The 21,857-nt window shown below is 51.9% G+C and overlaps 1 protein-coding gene across 1 annotated transcript in view; it reads left to right on the top strand.

Moving 5' to 3' along the window:
• Positions 1-1,505, top strand: part of LOC116956006 (glutamate receptor 4-like) — a 33,426-nt gene extending 31,921 nt beyond the window's left edge. The window contains exon 11 of the mRNA XM_032977393.2: positions 180-1,505. Within this exon, the coding sequence (XP_032833284.2) occupies positions 180-1,244 (1,065 nt within the window). The 3' untranslated portion in view covers positions 1,245-1,505. The remainder of the gene's footprint in view (positions 1-179) is intronic.
• The last annotated feature ends 20,352 nt before the right edge of the window (positions 1,506-21,857 follow it).

Genomic DNA, 21,857 nt, shown 5'->3' with positions numbered 1-21,857 from the left:
TTTAAATGTTCTGTACAACATGATGTGAATATTTTCACCAATGTTTGGTGGTGGACGGTCTTACAGCGCAAAATCCGACAATTTGTCATTATTTATAAATGAATAGACTTAACAAAACAAAAACTCACAAATAGCTTACTTAATTAAGAATACTAATAACACGTTCACACCGGTTTCAGGATGCGACTTCCGTGGAGTTTGCCCTGTTTGGCTATCCAGTGATGGACGATCCTGCCGACAGAGCCATAGCCTTGTCGGAGATGGTGTTCGAGAATGGCTACCACATCATCTCCGGCAGCCACGAGCGAGCGGAAGTGCGACTCTTTCAGTTCCTTGAGCCTCTCAACACCTACCTGTGGATGTCCATGCTGTCGGCCTGCGCCGGCATTGGCCTCGCGTTGGCGCTGCTCGCCCGGATACATCCGGACGAGTGGCACCACCTGGCCAGACGCGGTCACGCGACCCCCAGTGAAGGTCTCGCCTTCAGCGTCCCCAACAGCCTGTGGTTCGCTTTCTCCAGCATGGTGAACCAGGGCTCCGGGCCGCTGCCGGCATCGATGGCCGGCAAAATAATTTCGTACACTTGGTGGTGCTTTGTGCTGGTGGCTTGCTCGACGTACACAGCCAACCTGGCAGCGTTTCTTACGGCCGAGGGCACCAGCGGCGTGCGTTCACTCAGGGAGCTCGCAGACCGCGTGGATACCAACTACGGCACGTACGGAGGCTACTCCGTGTTCTCCCTGTTGAAGAACGCGTCACGTGAGCCTTATGTCACCATTTGGCTCCACGTGTCCAATGGCACTGTGGCCAGCTCGCCAGAGCTCGGTCTCAAGAGAGTCGAGAACGAGCCATTCATCTTCATCGGCGAGATGTCAGCCGTTTACACGGCCAAGAAGGATTACTGCGACATGACCATCTCCGACCGCCGCTTCTACCGGCACCGGCTTGCCCTGCCATTCCGCCGCGACTCGCAGCTCGTGGGCCAGGTGTCCCGTGCGATCGTGGAGCTGGAGGAGTCCGGCGACCTCGACAAGATTGAGCGTGTCTGGTTTGCGCAGGAGGCGCAGGAATGCGTCTCCCAAATTTCGGGCAAAGACCAGATAGAGATGAATGACTTCCGTGGAATCTTCATCTTCCTGGTCTTGGGCATCGTGGCAGGCTGTGGCATAGGAGCCGTCGAGTGTCTCTGCTTTCGCATTAAAGCGGCCCGCCTGCTGGCGAAGCCGCTAGCCACGCAGCTGTAGCCGGGCATCGCTGTCGGCAAATTCGACACTCTTCAGCGGCGTTGGCATTGGCTGTGTCGGTGGGCATTGTTTTGTACTGCAGGGAAATTAATATTCGTAAAAAATGTTGTTGGGGGTTTAACTATTTAATTCGCAAAATATTTCACCCAGAAAACTCCTCCAGATTGAACATCTCGTTTGCACAGGTGTCCAGGGTGTCGATTGGTGCACAAATAGCTACCACGTAAAGACAAGTGACAAGCATACAAGCACAGATATATACAGTGAGGGAAAAAAGTATTTGATCCCCTGCTGTTTTTGTACATTTGCCCACTGACAAAGAAATGATCAGTCTATAATTTTAATGGTAGGTTTATGTGAACAGTGAGAGACAGAATAACAACAAAATCCAGAAAAACACATTTCAAAAATGTTATGAATTGATTTGCATTTTAATGAGGGAAATAAGTATTTGACCCCTCTGCAAAACATGACTTAGTACTTGGTGGCAAAACCCTTGTTGGCAATCACAGAGGTCAGACGTTTCTTGTAGTTGGCCACCAGGTTTGCACACATCTCAGGAGGGATTTTGTCCCACTCCTCTTTGTAGATCTTCTCCAAGTCATTAAGGTTTCGAGGCTGACGTTTGGCAACTCGAACATTCAGCTCCCTCCACATATTTTCTATGGGATTAAGGTCTGGAGACTGGCTAGGCCACTCCAAGACCTTAATGTGCTTCTTCTTGAGCCACTCCTTTGTTGCCTTGGCCGTATGTTTTGGGTCATTGTCATGCTGGAATACCCATCCACGACCCATTTTCAATGCCCTGGCTGAGGGAAGGAGGTTCTCACACAAGATTTGACAGTATATGGCCCCGTACATCGTCCCTTTGATGCGGTGAAGTTGTCCTGTCCCCTTAGCAGAAAAACACCCCCAAAGCATAATGTTTCCACCTCCATGTTTGACGGTGGGGATGGTGTTTTTGGGGTCATAGGCAGCATTCCTCCTCCTCCAAACACGGCGAGTTGAGTTGATGCCAAAGAGCTCCATTCTGGTCTCATCTGACCACAACACTTTCACCCAGTTGTCCACTGAATCATTCAGATGTCCATTGGCAAACTTCAGACGGGCATGTATATGTACTTTCTTGAGCAGGGGGACCTTGCGGGCGCTGCAGGATTTCAGTCCTTCACGGCGTTGTGTGTTACCAATTGTTTTCTTGATAACTATGGTCCCAGCTGCCTTGAGATCATTGACAAGATCCTCCCATGTAGTTCTGGGCTGATTCCTCACCGTTCTCATGATCATTGAAACTCCACGAGGTGAGATCTTGCATGGAGCCCCAGGCTGAGGGAGATTGACAATTCTTTTGTGTATCTTCCATTTGCAAATAATCGCACCAACTGTTGTCACCTTCTCACCAAGCTGCTTGGCAATGGTCTTGTAGCCCATTCCAGCCTTGTGTAGGTCTACAATCTTGTCCCTGACATCCTTGGAGAGCTATTTTGTCTTGGCCATGGTGGAGAGTTTGGAATCTGATTGATTGATTGCTTCTGTGGACAGGTGTCTTTTATACAGGTGTTACGGTGTAAATGATGACACGGAAGGCAGACGTTGTCGGGGTTGACGCCAACAGTTTATTAAGGGCTGTCACCTAGCTTTTGGGGAAGGGCTAACACAGGACTTGGTGATTAAGCTAAATCTCCCCAGGGGAAAGGTACTGGGAACCCCTACGCCCCCCCCCCCCCCCAGGCTAACGGGCTCTCCCACAGCGCTGACCAACTTGGCCAGCCGGGTCAAGTAGCCCCCCTACCCTGGGTCCCCACTTCCCTCCCGCTCACGACCCCGGCTCCTCGCGAAGACCTCGAATACATCACGGGTCCTCCCTCAAATACCCCGAGGGGACATGATGTCACTCCTCCCGAGGCGAGTGTGACATTCCGTCACCCCTCTACTCCTCAAAATCACTCCGTGAGCAGTGCCCCCCCCTTTTCGGGAACCGACGATACACAACGAACGTAACGCAACGAATGCAACCCTCCGAATGTAGAAGCTTGACTGGCTGCTAGAAACCAAACATTAGGGCACGCCGGTACAAGCCAAAGTCCGGGCATAGACGCCAACCGGAACGGCAAGTGGCGATAAGGGCGGGATGGAAGAGGACGGCATCGCCATCCTTCAGCGTATGCGCCTGCCCCGCGAGCGCTTGCCCGCCGCCGGTCCACTCCCTTGAGCGGCGTCAGCCGCCGGAGCCGGCGTTGCACCGTCCCGCCGCGGCTCAGATGGACCCTGGCCAAGACAAGGCGTCGTAGGTGACGCCGCTGGCGGCGGTGCAGCCGGCGCCTCCACCGTCAGGCCACTGCCCCCCACGGCGGTCGTTTCCGCAACCGGCGGGATCAACGGCGGTAGCTCTGGGAACACACAGGAGGGCAAGGCGACAGTAACATCCCCCCCGCCCCCAGGACCCAGCCCGTCGGACGCCTCCACCGCCGGCCGGCCCGGAATTGGGGATGAATCAGGGAAGGCGGGCGGCACCACCCACTTGAGTCGCGATGGGTGCACGGTCCAGTGACGCCGGCCCAACCGGATGCGGACACACTGAGGCCATCGGACCCCCACTACCTCGACAGGGCCCTGCCATGGCCGATGTAGTTTAGGGGACGTGCCTACCGGCACCTGAGGGCAGTGCAGCCACGCCAACTGGCCCTTTTTCCACTGCAGCCCAAAGGCCTAATGTTTAGGCAAGCGCTGCGTGGCCACCTGCCGACTGTCCGAATTTTCTAAAGCTGCCTGCCGCGCTTCGCACAGCCGATCCAGCGCGATTTTCATCAGAAGGGGAACGGATGACCCCTTCTTGACTGTGCCAAGGTCCAATTGAATGAGCACCGGGGGCTCGGGCTCCCTCCCGTACATAAGGAAAAAGGGGGAGAACCCCATCGAGGCATGAGGAGCCAGTCTGTACGCGGCCAACACCCCCGGTATGAACAGGTCCCAGTCCGATTGGGACGAGCTCACGTGATGACACAACATGGACGTGAGCGTGCGGTTCAATCGTTCTACCATCCCGTCGGATTGGGGATGGTAGGGCGAGGTGCAGACTTTCTTCGTCCCAAGGAGGTCACAGACCTCCTTGGGAAGAAAAATTCCGCCCCTGATCAGTTAAGAGCTGTTCTGGTGCCCCCTTATCGAGAACATACCCCTGAACGAATGCCTCCGTGATGGACGAGGCCGATTGGTCCACCAGGGGCCACGCCAACGTGTGAGGTATTCCACCTCCACCAAGAGGTATTTGTGTCCCCGTTGGGATGTAGGGAATGGTCCCAAAATATCAAGTGCCACGAGCTCATTTACACGAGAAACCGGGATGGACTGCAGCAGGGCCCGATCCTGACCCACTGGGGCCTTCCTCCGCGCACAGTCATGGCAACCCTTCAAAATCAGCGCCACATCATCCTCCACGCCCGGCCAATAGTAGTCCCGTTTAAGGGTCAAGAGGGTCTTGTGGTAGCGGAGGTGCATAAGCTTCTCGTGAATGGCTCGGGTCAATTTACCTCGTAGGCCAATGGGCACCACCACACAATATCGTTCACTTGAGCATCCCAACGCACGAGGAATCCGTCATGAATGGCGACCACCGGGCCAGCCGACGGAGCCGAGCTCCGGGCCTTAGACCCAACCCGGCGTCGCAACCGCAGCAGAGAGGAATCCTCCATCTGCATCTGGAACCATACCTCCCGGGGGAGTCCCAGACCAAAATCCCTAGGCAACGCCCCACCCGGAGAGGGCGCCGCATCGGCCGATGCAACCAACTGGGCCACGGTATCCACTGGGGCCTTACAGCGGCTAGAACCCAGGGCGCAGGCACACTCGCCCACCGGGGGCCGCCTGGAAAGGCCGTCCGCATTCCCATGCAGAGTCCCCTTCCTGTGGATGACATCGAAGGGGTACTCCTGGAGAACCTCGAGCCAGCGTGACAGCTGACCCGAGGGATGGTCAATTCGGAGGGAATATTGCAGGGCTGCATGGTCGGTCCGGACGGTAAACCGGCGACCATACAGATATGACCTGTACAATTGGACGAAGAAAACAATGACCAGCAGCTCCCTCCTGGTCACACAGTACCGCTGCACAGTGGGGGACAAAATGCTGCTACCGTAGGCCACCACCCGCTCTACCCCATTGACAACCTGAGCCAGGACGGCCCCAATGCCCGTGTCACTGGCGTCGGTGTCGAGGAGGAACGGCCGGGAGAAATCCGGGTACCCCAAGGGCGGCGCATCTGCTAAGGCCGTGCGAAGCGCCGCAAAAGCGGCCTCCTCCTCCATCCCCCAGCGAAATTTCTGTCCCTTGGCAGAGAGTGCATGTAGTGGCTCCGCAAAATCGCGGACGAACCGGCGATAGTACGATGCGAAGCCCACAAAGCTACGCACCTAAGCGACAGATGTAGGAGTCAGCCACGTCCGGACACAAGTAGTCTTTTCCGGATCCGTGGCCACACCTGACGTGCTAACAATGTGGCCCAAATACTTCACCAATGGTTGCAGCAGGTGGCACTTCTGAGGTTTGAATTTTAAGCCCGCAGTGCGCACTTTAGCGAACACCGCATCCAACCGCTGCAAGTGTTTGTCAAACGTACGTCCAAAAACGATAACGTCGTCCAAGTAAATCAAACAAGACTCCCACTGCAGCCCCGCCAAGACCAATTCCATGAGGCGCTGAAAGGTGGCCGGGGCCGAATGAAGACCCATCGGGAGCCGATTGAATTGGAACAGCCCTGAGGTGTGCGGAACGCGGTCTTTGGCCTGGAGGCCTCATCCAATGGTAACTGCCAAAAGCCCGAAAGCAAATCGAGGGTCGAAAAGAACCGCGCACCCGAGAGGGCGTCGAGGGAATCGTCCATGCGAGGCAAGGGATATGCATCGGCTACTGAAATCTTGTTTAATTTACGGAAGTCGACGCAGAAGCGGAGACTCCCGTCCCGTTTCTTGACTAGCACGATGGGGGCTCCCCAAGGGCTAGTGGAAGGAGAGATAATGTCCGCCGCCAACATGTCATTAACTGCGGAGCGGACATTATCGTTTTCCGCTGGGCTAAAACGGTGTGAATTCAGTCGAATAGGGGCCAAGTCACCCGTGTCGATATGATGTTCCAGGAGAGTGGTACGGCCCAAATCGAATTTGTTCTGGCTGAACACATCGGCGAATCTGACGATGAGATTGCGGAGCCGCTGGCGCTCCTGGGAGGACAACGAGGCGTTCTCAATACACAACGCATCAATCCATCTTGCTTCGGCCCCCCTCACGGGCAGTACTCCTGCCACCACCCCTCCCGGCGGCTCAAGGATGCCGGGAGGAGGGCCTGGGGTGGCACGCGCCAACACAGCACCAACAGGGACGGCGATCAGCGCGGGCCCCGAATTTAGGACCTGCAAAAAATGTTCTTGGCCCGCAGCCACGGCTGTGAAAGCGCCCACCAGGCGGTCGAATCTCGTAAAATAATTGGAAGGAGACAGGAGGATGCCTGCCTCCGGGGACTGCAACGTCAACGGCCTGCGCAGCCTGAGGGGAAGCAGGATCTGCGACCCGGGTGGAACCGTCACGGATTTTGTGGTCATAGCCCGTACACTGGCGGCCAGGGGAGCTACGACAGAGGGGGACTGCAGGCAAAGTAGCCGGTCTCCCGACGGCATCTCCACACACCCCTGGTCGACCAGGATCCGAACGGGCATTCTGGCCAAAAAATCGGTGCCTAATAGGCACAGTACGGCTAGAGTCCTAGAGACCAACACAGGTCCCCGATCTCCACAGACGCAACGACATGTGTGGGGGCGAATGTCCCCCGCCATCACCGAATTGTCGGGGCCGTTGGCTCCCAACTCCCCCGCCACATTTATCCCACTACCCCCCGGCTGCTCTGTGGAGTTCGGGCTAGCGACCTCCACTACCCCGCCCTCCTGTGCTGCTGACCGCGTCTGCATGTTTTAACCGATGAGTAGGGCGCGTCGCTTTACGCTCGCGGTGCGCTGCGAGGCGGTGTACCACGAGGAGCGTGTTCGCCCATAAAAACTCCCTCCCGCCCGTGAACAGACTTGCGCGGCACGTGTCTCCCTCCCACCCCCGCTCCACGTGCCCCGGTAATAACAAACGCCTCTACCCCCTGCCCAGCCCCGTACACCAATCGCACGCGAGGGGGTTGGGGTCGAGGGATGGGCGGGCGGGACGTTTGCCGTGCGCGCGCCGCCGATTGAGGAGGGTGGCCCGGCTCTGAGTTAAAGAGCCCGTTCGAACAGTCGCGCGAATACGTGCGCGCTCGGCGCTTTAGCTCGCTACTTCGCGATTAGCAATCGCGCAGGCACGCGACCACAACACCGTCGCACAGGCACACGAGCGCTAAACACCACCGAAAACAGTCGCTTAGGCACGCGCCCGCCAAACAGCACACCCGTAAACAGCCGTGCAGGCACGCGCACGCTAAGCGCTCCACCTCGACGTAAACAACCGTGCGTGCGCACGACCACCAAGCAATCTTTACTCTCGTATCCGCCGCAAACAGCCGCGTATGCGCACGAGCGCAAAACAGTACTGTACACACTCGTACCGGTACGCGAACACCAAACACTCCGTCTCCCTCCTCGCACTCACAGCGACCACGACACAGCTTTATCCTCTATTAGCGGTTTCATCCCCCGCGAGTATCCCGCTAACTACGAGTGTCTGTGCGAGTCAGCAGGCCCCCCTAACCTATTCCTCGAGGAGCCCAGATTCAGCTTATCCTGCCTATAGCTCCGCTTTCTACCCTCGATTCAATAGCCCAAACTTACCTCTCCTCTACTTACGATTGCTTCCACTCCGCTGCGCTGAACGCTGTAGAAAGGCGATACTGTGAGTCATCTCCAGAGAGGGTTGAGTCTAGCTGCGCTGAGCTCGTCGCACGGACGTCTCGAACGGCTGACCCTCCTGCGCCGTGGACCGCGATGATTTTGCAGAAGAAGACTTCCCTACTGTCCCCCTCACCTCCTTTTTATCCTACCTATCCCCAAACATATTGCACGGACCCTACACATCATCGCCCGTGCCTTTTCATATTCGAGTCTATTAGCTTACCTATAACAAAAGGCACTCCGATGCTTTCGCACCCATGCTGCCCGGCCCAATCGGAGGTCGCGTTATTTTTATCTCATTGTCATCGAGTCCCTAATCCCATTCATAATAAAGGCGCACTGTGGTTCTCACACCCCAGGTGGCCCTGTCCATTCAGATGTTGGATATTCTTACCCCTTTGTTATCTAGATCCCTGATCCTAACAAAGGCATTCTGTCCTGTGACCTTATCTAGCACAAAAGGCATTCAGATGCTTCCGCCCCGCATCGCCCTGCTCATTCAAAGGCCCGAATGCTCCTATCCTGTTGTCATTTGGATCCGTGAGCTCATCTGTAATCAGGGGCATTCAGTTCCTAATTCCATCTATAACAACAGGCATCTCATGGTTTACACGCCCCGTGCCGCGTGTGTAATTTCGTCCGTGGTGGCTTTTTACGGCCTCCGCCGCGACTACGTGATTTTAATATCAGGTCACGGCACCACGGTTTGTGTCAGCTACGGGGGGAGATCGCCCAAATTCCCGGCCGTAGGAAACCATGAAACTTAATCCCATTAGGGGCTTCTGGAAAAAAAACCTATCGGCCAGGTGATCTCCCCTTCCGGCTCTATGTGAGGTGTGTGTGCGTTCATGCGGGGGGGGGGGGGGTGCGGCGGTGGGCACGGTCCCCGACGGAGCTACTCCGCCATGGTGGCACCACACATGACCCAAAATACCGAGGCTATTCCCGTTGGCAGCCACGCACGCCCCGCGAACCGGCCGCAACGGCCCCACACTGTGCGGCAGCGACCGGAAAACGGCCTCGGACACAATGGTGGCAGATGCTCCCGTATCCACCAGGATCCTTACGTCGACCGCCTGCACGCGCCCCACCATGGCCGAGGACCCGACAGCGGCGGCCACCACGCGATGCGTGAGGGCCCGCCACTGGCGAGTCCCTCTGGGCCACCCGATCGTCGAGCGCACCCCCGTGTGCCCCGAACCGGACCCCCCAGAGATGGGCCCATGAAGATGGACCCTAACCCTACGAGATGCCTGAGGTGGAGAGAGCGGCCGTGCGATAGATGCGTTGCGATTTGCCTGCTGCCCGGGAGGCTCCGCTGCTGGAGGGACGCCCGCAGGAGGAGAGGCCTTGGAGAAGGCCCCGAGCTCGCTGTTGCACCCCCTCTCAAAGTGGCCCACCTGGCCACAACGAAAGCAGGTGGCCCACCCCCGGGTCTGCGAACGGTGAGGTTCTGCCCGCCCCGGCCCCCCTGGCCGGCGAGCATACCTACCATCCCCACGGCGGTCATAGGCCGCCGCGGCCACGAGGGCGTCCTCCCCGCTGGGCGGCGCCACCGCTAGCGGCGCTGGGGCATCCATGCACACCGCCATCGCTGGAGGCCGACGCAGCGCAAGATGGGCTTGAATATTTTGCGCGACGGTCAGCGAAGTGGCCTTGGCCCCTGCCCCGATGGACATCACAATCCCCAGCTCCCCTGCGAGGACCAGCAGCCTCTCCAGGACCAGGGAGTCCAGCGCAGTCCCTTCCACGTCAGGATATGTAGCTCGAGCCAATGCAAGGAGGGAGCAGCAGACGCAAGAGGCGATTCCCCCTCCTCCCTGCGGCGCACGGTGAACTTGAGGTGCGCTTCGTCTGGTGGCTCGAACACCTCGGCCATCTGCTGGTAGGCCAACTGTAGCGTCGCCTTCGCCGCCGGTGGGATGTTCAGAAAGGTGTGCGGTGCCCTAGCGTCCAAGCATGTGGGCAGTGCGAGCAGCGCCTCCTCTTCCGGCCAGCGCACGGACCGACAGGCCGCATCAAACCTGGCCTGGAAATCCAGCCAGTCCCCCTTCGTGGACACGAACGGCGCCACAGGGGGCAGCCGTCTCAGCCGAAGGTGAGCCGACCCATCCCCCGGCCCATACTCACCCACAGCAGCGATCGTTGGTGTCGCCGCGGCCGCAGCTGCCTCGCCCGGACCCGGGGCCCCGGCAGGCTGCAGGCATATCGCCCCCCGCCCCGCGACTGCCACCTCCCCCGCCGCCCCGGCTCGCAGCGAGTCCGCAGCACCATCGGCGGCGACGTGCGGAGCGGCAGCGCATATGGGCGCTGCCATGACAGGTGTCATGGCGGCGACCTGTGGTGTCGGGTAATTAATGGCGGCCGCCGGCGGCATCGCAGGCAAAATGGCGCCCGCCGGCAGCGTCGCAGGCAAAATGGCGGCCGCCGGCGGCGTCACAGAAAAAATGGCGCAGCCCTGTCCCGGTGCGGCGGTTGGTGAATTGGCGCCAACCGGGAGTTCGGCAGGAAGCGCGGCCTCGGCAACGTCGTGACGGCCGTGCCCCCCATCGCCCCCCGCGTATGTGCGCACCCCCACCTCGAGCAGCGCGGCGGTGAGCTGTGCCACCGACTGTTGGAGCAGCTGCAGCTGGGCAGCTATGCCGCGCCACACGTCGGCTGGCGGCGCCACAGCTCCCCCAGCCGCCGCCTCCCCCAGCTCCAACTGGACCATCTCCACGGGGCACATATCCGGGGCCCCGACCTCCGGGATCTTTGCCAGGGCCGCGTCACCGTCTTCCTCTTCGTGCGCCGGTACACCAGGCGCGGTCTTCCGTCTCGCGCCAGATTTGGACATGGTCGCGAGCACAGAAGCCACTTCTGACACCAGTTGTTACGGTGTAAATGACGACACGGAAGGCAGACGTTGTCGGGGCTGACGCCAACAGTTTATTAAGGGCTGTCACCTAGCTTTTGGGGAAGGGCTAACACAGGACTTGGTGCTTAAGCTAAATCTCCCCAGGGGAAAGGTACTGGGAACCCCTACGCCCCCCCAGGCTAACGGGCTCTCCGCACAGCGCTGACCAACTCGGCCAGCCGGGTCAAGTAGCCCCCCTACCCTGGGTCCCCACTTCCCTACCGCTCACGACCCCGGCTCCTCGCGAAGACCTCGAACACGTCACGGGTCCTCCCTCAAATACCCCGATGGGACATGACGTCACTCCTCCCGAGGCGAGTGTGACATTCCGTCACCCCTCTCCTCCTCAACACAGGTAACAAGCTGAGATTAGGAGCACTCCCTTTAAGAGTGTGCTCCTAATCTCAGCTCATTACCTGTATAAAAGACACCTGGGAGCCAGAAATCTTTCTGATTGAGGGGGTCAAATACTTATTTCCCTCATTAAAATGCAAATCAATTTATAACATTTTTGACATGCGTTTTTCTGGATTTTTTGTTGTTGTTATTCTGTCCCTCACTGTTCAAATAAACCTACCATTAAAATTATAGACTGATCATTTCTTTGTCAGTGGGCAAACGTACAAAATCAGCAGGGGATCAAATACATTTTTCCCTCACTGTACACTACACATATACCGATCCACACACACACACGTTGTGAATGGTACTGCAAGATCTGACCAGTGTTCGCCAACCTGCATTGGCTTCCGGTTGCCGAATGAATATATTATAAGGTCGCGCTCATTACACACAAAGTGCTCGCCACAAATGAACCGGAATATCTCGCTGATCTCGTCAAGGAGCATAACCCACCACGTGAACTCCTGTCATCCTCACGGCAGCGGCTTTTGGCTAACCATCGAACAAAGATGGTGATTGCATTGTGCGCTTTCAAATGCGCTTCTGCGGCTGTCTGGAACGCTCTTCTATCCGATATTAGGAAGCCACTGGAGCTATGCACTTTTAAATCTAGATTGAAAACTAATTTCTTTAGAGCTGCTTTTTGTGTTGGTCCTTCCCCCGCACCTCTGATTAGCAAGGTTGGCTACGTACCGTACGTACAGTATGAAAGAAGTTCAATAAATCTACATTGAGAAGGCAGACTAGCAAGTGGACTAATCATCTCTATCCATCTGTACGGGGATAGGAATCTTGCCCCCTTTGCATGCATAGGTTTTCTCCAGATGCTCCGGGCTCCTCTCACTTTTGTAACAAAAATCTTAAAATGAAAACCCAATGTAGCAGCAGCAGGACCCTCCTGAAAGAGTGCCTCATCTCCGTGTGGCTTCCCCAGATAAATAAGTAAAATTATTAATGATTACCAAACACATGACACATATACAGCAACACACATCTTACACCTTATAACTTCTACAGTATGCATGTGCACAATGGATATCACACTTAATCGGAACGAAATGCATATGTATATAAATAATATAATTGGACAAGTATTCGCTGATGCTGCTGCATTAGCAGTGGTGCACGATCACAGTTAACGACAAAAAACTCTCAGCACATTCGCCAATAGCAGAGTCTTTAAAAGTCAATTAGGCCACGTCTTAAGCAATTGCCCTTCATCGTAGCATGTACCCCCTGAAGGGTCACTGCCCGAAACGTCGCCTATTTTCTTATAAGGCCAAAGCGTTATTGACTGAACGTATTGAGCGTTTTACAAATATGTAAATAATTAACTTGTGCACACTGCCGGTTCGTGTCGAGTGAACTCGAACTGTAACAGTTGCGAATATTGTACAAGTGAGTTTTAATTATAGATTTAAATACATGGAGACTGGCAGTCGATGATGGTGTACGTGCAAGACTGTTGCCTGTTGATCCAGCTCCACTCTCCCACATCACACGTGTACGCAACTTGACATTTCCTATATGTTCTAGATTTGAAGCTTTCGTGACTGCAAGGATTCATACTCATTGTTTTTTTCGGTAAAGTCACGTAGGTAAAATAAAATGTAAAATAAAAGAAAACAACTAAATTAAATCACGACGTTTCGGAGGCAACACAAGCTTCCGTCTTCAGGTGGAACAGTCACAGTAAGATAGCTGCATCAAGTAGTGAGCTCTGAGACCCTCGAGCTTATATACAGGTTAAGGTGGGGGGGAGGAGCCAAGCAGGGAGCGAGGTTAAGGGGGGGGGGGAGGAGCCAAGCAGGGAGCGACGACCGCGTGCGGGGCTAAGGTTAAGGTGGGGGGGAGGAGCCAAGCAGGGAGCCACGACGAGGCTAAGTTAATCCGTCTTTAGTTATGTTGAGGGTTCGGGGGGAGCGGTGGTTCACTGCACGGGGGCAATGAAAAAATTGTAAAAAAAATAGCTGTGCGCTTATAAGGTAGCTGAAGTTTTGACTTGGTTTATGATATCTTTCCAGTGGTTGCTTGATTTAAAACCATCCTCTCGGTTGAAGTTGTGTCTATGTTTGTATATTTGGATGGCTTCATGGACAAATCTTTGGTAATAACCGGGAGGTTTGCATAGTACTTTGGTATCGGAGAAACCAATGTCATGAGAACCCGCTGTGTTGAGACAATGATCAGCCACGGCCGAAGAATTGGTTCTGCTGTGTTTGAAATCTGATTTGTGCTCGCGAATTCGGTCAGAAATATGTCGTTTCGTCTCCCCGATATAGCAGTCACCGCAGATACAACTCAATTTGTAAACACCGGGGTACTGTAAGTCAGGAATGACATCCTTTACGGATGGGATCAGATCACGGATTTTGTGTACTGTATTGAACCGAACCTGGATCTTGTGTTTGTTTAGAATTTTGGAAATCTTTTTGGTGATGCCTGCTATGTATGTCAGTGTGATGATTTTGATCGGAGTGTCAAGTGGCTGTTTCTGTATGGTAGGAGAAACAGCTTGGCGGATGATACGGTCAGAGTAACCGTTCGTCTTGAGGGCTAGATGTACATGTTTTACCCCACTGGTCAGGTGGTGTTGGCCAGAAATGCAATGAGCTCTATGGTATAATGTTTTGATGAGATAATTCTTTTGAGCCGGGTGGTGGTGGGAATCAGGCTTCAAGTAGGAATCTGTGTGGGTCGACTTCCTGTAAACAGAATGTCCCAAAGAGCCATCAGTCCTCCTCTCAAACAGAACATCCAAGAATGGCAGCTTGCCATCTTTCTCCCCCTCCCCCACCTTAACCTGTATATAAGCTCGAGGCTCTCAGAGCTCACCACTTGATGCAGCGATCTTGCTGTGACTGTTCCACCTGAAGACAGAAGCTTGTGTTGCCTCCGGAGCATCGTGATTTAATTTAGTTGTTTTCTTTTATTTTAAATTTGATTTACCTACGTGACTTTACCGAAAAAAAACAAAGAGTATTTCCTATATGATCACCCAAAAACGCGCCCGATCTCATCAGAATAATGCCTGGTGGTAAATCCTTGGATGGGTCACCACAAATGCATGCGAGGTTGTCATAGGTGGCTTCGTGGTGGACAGCAGTACAGTAAAATCCCATTGTTGTACTGTGCTTTTATGCTTCCACGTCTATATCGACTTCATCTATGATTATCAGGTTTCATTAACCAGCGTGGTGAAATATGGTTTAGCGACTCCCACCACCCAGAGAGCACGGGAAGGGCAGTCATTCAGCAGTAGCTTGACAATTGGGCCATCAAGGTTTATTTACACACTGTGGAGAGATGCATGGCAAGATAGTGAATCTGAAAGTGTTCACACAATTATATCTTAACGGAATTGTTTCACTTACACGGCGCTTGCATGAATGCCCTGGCAGCTGAAAGCGCCCTCACATCGCATCTCATCTAAAAATATTAAAAGGGCACCCCCAGTGGCAGCTGACCCTGTGTGTGTCGCCAGGTGACTCAGAACCGGCCTGCAAGCGGGCATGATTCATAATAAAGGTTTTTGGAGTTAGATCACGTGAGTATAAATGTGTCACTCTTTGTTTTTTTCAGTAAAGTCACGTATAAATAAGAAATAATAACATAACATAATAGCGTACGACGTTTCGGTGCAACACAAGCAGCCATCATCAGGTACAGAAGAGCTAAATTATGAGAGAGGGGAGACACAACAGGTCCCTGCAGGGTGGGCTGGTAGGAACATTGGAATTTTTCACTTCGTTAAAGTATTGAAAGGGGACGGACGGACGGACACATTAATCTATTGCAGGCTGGTACACTCAGTTTACAACTTCGTTCCTACCAGTATAACCTCAGATGTATATACAGACACCCAAGTAAGGGGAACTGACACAGATACAACAGGGGACACAGAGAGAAGCATACCAGACAAACAGGGTTCAGCAAAATTTTTGGAAACCATGTAAAGCAACACAGACAGTCGGTCAAAACACAATTAACGCATTGTCCGGTTGATCACTCTATTTCAAAAGATTGCTAAATTGCAAGTAAAGTATGAAACTCAAAATACAGACCACACACACACACAGACAACCAAGTAGAGCGAGCCAGCACAGAGACAAGCACACAGTAAAGTCGCCTTCTCTGCCTATTTAAGGCACAATAGTTACTCACAATAGTTACCGTTATTGACAATAGTTACTCGCAATAGTTAGCGTTAGTCAAAATAGTTACTGTTAGTCACAATAGTTACTGTTAGTCACAATAGTTACTCACAATAGTTACCGTTAGTGACAATAGTTACTCACAATAGTTACCGTTAGTGACAATAGTTACTGTCAGTCACAATAGTTACCGTTAGTCACGATAGTTACCATTAGTCACAATAGTTACCGTTAGTCACAATAGTTACTCACAATAGTTACCATTAGTGACAATAGTTACTCACAATAGTTTCTGTTAGTCACGATGGTTACCGTTAGTTACGATAGTTACTCACAATAGTTACCATTAGTGACAATAGTTACTCACAATAGTTACCGTTGGTCACAATAGTTACCGTTAGTCACAATAGTTACCGTTAGTCACAATAGTTACTCACAATAGTTACCGCTGGTGACAATAGTTATTCACAATAGTTACTGTTAGTCACGATAGTTACCGTTGGTCACAATAGTTACTGTTAGTCACAATAGTTACTCACAATAGTTACCGTTGCTCACAATAGTTACCGTTGGTCACAATAGTTACTCACATTAGTTACCGTTAATGACAAGTTACTCACAATAGTTACCGTCAGTCACGATAGTTACCGTTAGTCACAATAGTTACTGTTAGTCACAATAGTTACTCACAATAGTTACCGTTGGTCACAATAGTTACCGTTGGTCACAATAGTTACTATTAGTCACGATAGTTACCGTTAGTCACAATAGTTACTGTTAGTCAGAATAGTTACTCACAATAGTTACCGTTGGTTACAATAGTTACCGTTGGTCACAATAGTTACTCACAATAGTTACCGCTGGTGACAATAGTTATTCACAATAGTTACTGTTAGTCACGATAGTTACCGTTAGTCACAATAGTTACTGTTAGTCACAATAGTTAATCACAATAGTTACCGTTGGTCACAATAGTTACCGTTGGTCACAATAGTTACTATTAGTCACGATAGTTACCGTTAGTCACAATAGTTACTGTTAGTCAGAATAGTTACTCACAATAGTTACCGTTGGTCACAATAGTTACCGTTAGTCACAATAGTTACCGTTGTTTGAAACCATGGGGGTCTTATGGGAGGTGAAAGGTTCACTGAAAAACCATGAAGCGATGTTAGCCGAGCGGCTGCTGTTAGCCGAGCGACTGCTGCACTGTGCACCCACTAACCAGGGCAGCCTTCTGGATTCGAACCATACGACGGTGTCTATTGTCTTGTGTGATCAATGCTTGCATTTATTTTTTCCCCTATAAACAATGTAATAAACACTATTGCCATTCTTTGAATAACGTTAAAATCCAGCTACGCTAAAATAGAACAGAAAGTCATCCATCAAAACCACAGCACCAACCTGATGGCCAAACCCCGACGCAACCACAACAATCCGCGGCTCGAGTACCAGCACCAACCCCCTGGCAGCCCCACGGCTGACATCGCCACCAACAACAGCAGCCACCATTCGCCACTTAATTATTGCTCTGGAGACCGGGAGATCGATCGTCGATGTTCGGTCGCCGCGTCGTGATTGCTCACTGAACAGAGTGGACCGCGTGAAGGCTGCCACCTTCCACTCCCAACTAAGTGAAGCAGGAAGTTATTTTTACCCAATTACATTCCTTAAATAATTGTCAAATAGAGCAAGTCAAGATCTATAAGTATCTTGGGGTCATCCTGGATTCAAAACTGAATTTTGAAGATCACAGTGATTATACTGGTAAAAAGACAAAAATAAAAATTGGTTTTCTGTATCGACACAAGCACTGCTTCCCCCCAATGTTCGGTTTGGAATTGATAAAAGCTACCATACTGCCTCTACTTGACTACTGTGACATCGTGTATAAATCAGCCCCAAGTACTATACTGAAGAAGCTTGATTCCATCTATTACTCGGCCTTAAGATTTACATTGAACTGCCCATATAGGACTCGCCACTGTGATCTCTACATTGGGTCAAACTTAACATCTCTTAATGTTCGACGGCTTGTGCACCAGATCTTATTTATTCACGATGTACTTACAAAAAAATCCGCAGACTACCTGCTGGATCTCCTCTCTGTTTCAAAGAACAAATTTGACCTCAGGTCTTCGCTCATTTACCAGCTTCACATTCCCTATTGCCGTACAAAAACTGGAGGAAGGCCCTTTGCTATTGATGCCCCCAGAGTCTGGAATGCTATTGCCAATAAACTGCAACTTGAATAGCTAAAAATTTGATCTTCTCTCAAAACTGCTTTAGAGGAGGTGTACACCCCTAGCTGCCACTGCTATTCATTGGCGTAAAATAAAATAAAATGTTTCGCTCCGGATGACGCTGCAAAGTATTATCTGTATTTTGATTTAGCGTGCTGATCTTAAAGGTGCATTGAAAAATGTGATACTCCGACCGACGCTTCTGTTGTTGTGGAGTAACTCATGCAGCCAGCTATGGCTCTAGGGTTTGGTGTTACATGTTGTTTATGTCGTTTATTGTAAAAAAATTCGGTCACAGTCCTTGTGATCACTGTTACGTTGCAATTATGGCTTTATTTTTTGGTGATTTGGAAAACGTTTTCTGGTTTGGACATGTTTGTTTTGTTGTAGTACGGAGATAGACTGATGGCCTTAATCTAAGTTTTTGTGGTTGTTTGACTTGCATCCCACTGGGATTTTTTTGCACACAGCGTTGGTGTACGGTGCTTTTTTCAGGAATATTTTTGCTGGTTTTTTTCCATGGATTTTCTGTTTGCACAGTCACACATAGTCACTTTAACATGTTTTTCTTGTTCGTGTTTTTTTGTTTGTTGTGGTTGCACCCGATTCAAGAGCCGGATGGCTCACAGGGCTATAAAAAAATAAACTGAACTGAACTGGCGATGACGTCACCAGGGCGCCTGTGCCAGGCGAGGTGCACTTTGAGGTCACGTGAAGTGTCGAAGGCTCGCTGCTGACAAAAGGCCACGGGACAGACCCAGCAGGTGCCGTGGGTTGACTGAGATTACTGGAAGATGCACCAACTGTGCCCCCTACCTACTGTGCCAACTTGCTGCGTTTTAACCGTCAGAGGCTCCGCTCTCTGTTGTGAGCGTCGCTCCTCTGCCCTCGTTTGTCGTTAAGAGGGGGCGACTGCCTCCAATTGCCCAGTAGCTGCGTCCTTCACAAGCCTCCTCCCTCCCCACCACCACTGCCACCAACCACCACGTCCCCAACACCGCTACAAAGCACCGCGAGTGTGTGACGCCAAGACTGCGTCGTTGACTTCAGGAGGGAAAAAAACCCCCGTTAGCACCCGCACGGAATATTTATTTATCCTGGAGAAATCCGATGAGCCTCTGAAGCTCTTTTTCACAAATGTCCAGTAGGGGCTTGTCAGACAGCTTCAGCAACACAAAATAAATTTGAATATAGCCGACTGTAGACCACAAAGACTCCCAGCCGAGCAACAGATGAACGAACAGCAGCTTGTCCCTCTCCCCACCGCGGTAGCCTCGACGGTGAGCTTGTAGATCAGAGGAACGTTCTGATCCGCCCCTACTGGACATGTGAAAAAGAGCTTCATAGATCATCGGATTCCCCCAGTATAAATACATCTTCTGATTCTGAGTGGCTCTGAAAGTGTGGGCCCCAGACCTCCAGGTGGTCCGCGTGGCTGTGATGTTGATCCGGACATTAACGTCAATGTCTATTATACTTTTTGTTTCTGACACTAATATTTTACTCATGATATTAAACATTTTATTTAGGTAAACTACCATGATTAAACGACCTTCATCCTAAGATCTAAATGCCACCCCCCAAAAAAACTTTATAGCTACCTTACAAAAAAAAGATATTTTGTAAAATATGAATAATTTAATATTTAGAGAGAAGTGAATTCGTTTTGCCACTAGGGGTGGGGGCTGTGTGGTCCGCGTGCTACACAAGTTTGAGAAGCACCGCTTAGATAATTATTTCACCTCGGCCTAATGTTCGGCCGTCTGGAACGCTCTTCCTTTCGATATTAGGAAACCCTAGGGGATATGCCCTTTTACACCATCCAGATTGAAAACTCATTTCTTTATAACTGCTTTTTGTGTTTAGTTTATAGTCCTTCCCCAGCACACCTCCGATTAACACGGTTGGGTAAGTACCGTGTGAAAGACGTTCAACATCCATCCGTACATCCAAGAAACTTAGTTGAGAGACAGAGTGCATCGCAGATGTGATCCGAGCAAGATGCTCCCAAGGGCGGCGTGGATTGCGAGAATCACTCGTGTTGGCGGAATTTTGCGCGCATTCTTTAAGTGGCTTTGATTGTGAATACAAAAACAATGTTTAACGTGTACCAAAGTGGCTCTCCTCCTCGATTCATGTTTTGAGTGCCCAGTTAAGTATAGCTGGTGTGATGAATCGCTCGTATACCAAGATGCCCAATTAGTCTTGCACTGTGTGGTGCCACGGCCTCGGAGCAACTCTACAAGCGCCGCGACTCCCCCCTGGCCCCCACACTGAGCACACACACTGAGCACACTGAGCACACACACTGAGCACACTGAGCACACTGAGCACACACACTGAGCACACTGAGCACACACACTGAGCACACACACTGAGCACACACACTGAGCACACTGAGCACACACACTGAGCACACACACTGAGCACACTGAGCACACACACTGAGCACACACACTGAGCACACACACTGAGCACACACACTGAGCACACACACACTAAGCACACACAGAGCACACACACGCAGTGCACACACACTGAGCAACCACACGCAGCACACTGAGCACACACACTGAGCAACCACACGCAGTGCACACACTGAGCACACACACTGAGCAACCACACGCAGCGCACACACTGAGCACACACACGCAGTGCACACACTGAGCATACACACTGAGCACACACACACACTAAGCACACACAGAGCACACACACGCAGTGCACACACACTGAGCAACCACACGCAGTGCACACACTGAGCACACACACTGAGCAACCACACGCAGTGCACACACTGAGCACACACAGAGCACACACACGCAGTGCACACACTGAGCACACACTGAGCACACACTGAGCAACCACACGCAGTGCACACACTGAGCACACACACCGAGTGTCCTGGCGGGGGATTGCCTGACACGGCGGGTTTTAATCTAAAGGGTCCCTAGGAGGAAAGTCCCACGGTTTCCCGGTGCCAGGAGATTGGCCGGCCCTCCCACGACAGGTCACATTGCTGTGCCCCTGAATTGGCTTAAAATTGTATGGACGCAAAAAGGTTCACCGGGCCAGCCGCAATGAGTCATGCACGACATTGGGAGGGGCTGGGGTGGAATATTAAGCGAGCAGAGCAGACCATGAGGTCAGGAGGTAACGGAATGGGCGGACGTCGGGCCCCACAACTGCATCGTGAGTCGAGGATTGGTCCCCCTCAGACACGCGTCCACGTGAGGCCACGGGCACACAGCAGCTGTACAATCCACGACCAATGATCTCTCTGCAATGCTTGCTCCGCAGGAGACTGGTAAACCACGTGTTGCTAATTGTAGCATTCTACGTTTATTTAGCTTAAAAACAGGTCCCTGCAGGGTGGGCTGGTAGGACAAATCTCTGCGCTGTCTATTGCTGATTTTACACCCAACAGCACGAGATTTCACTTCGTTAAAGTATTGAAAGGGGACGGACGGACACATTAATCTATTGCAGGCTGGTACACTCAGTTTACAACTTCGTTCCTACCAGTATTAATGTCAATTTTTGATTCATTGGATACAGTACTGGTGATGAATGTGTATGTTTAGATTTGGTGGTAAACTTGATTTTGATAATGTAATGTATGCTGAACTTCTTTTGCACCGTACATAGCCAACCGTGCTAATCGGTTTGATAGCGTAATGTGTAGCTGTGGCAATTTAAGCGGTGGCTGAGAGGAATACAACCACTGCTCCATTCCGTCTTCAGGGGGGTTGTGGCGCGTGGCTTGATGCGGTGTCTCTTGCAGGTGTGAGATGTTTATTTGAAGAGTTTTAATGTCGCGCAAGTCGTTTTTGGCACCAATGTTTAAACGCGAAATGGCCCCATCTGAGTTCTTCCCCGGCAGCAGAAGGCCCGCATGGCTCAACAAAGTGGCCGATCGTGCAGGAGGCCCGCATGGGCCTCAGTGGGTTGCAAGAAGCAAATTGGCTCCGCACCTCTGATTAGCAGGGTTGGCACTAAATCCTCTTTGCCCCAACAATGCCGTTAACAATGTTAACCAGTGGTAAGGGATGTCGA

The sequence above is a fragment of the Petromyzon marinus genome, chromosome 63, assembly GCF_048934315.1.
Source record: "Petromyzon marinus isolate PM22_M1 ecotype Great Lakes invasive population chromosome 63, UKy_Petmar_22M1.pri1.0, whole genome shotgun sequence".
NCBI lineage: Eukaryota > Metazoa > Chordata > Hyperoartia > Petromyzontiformes > Petromyzontidae > Petromyzon > Petromyzon marinus.
The sequence above is the reverse complement of the archived record's forward strand: the minus strand, read 5'-3'. Positions and strand labels throughout refer to the sequence as shown.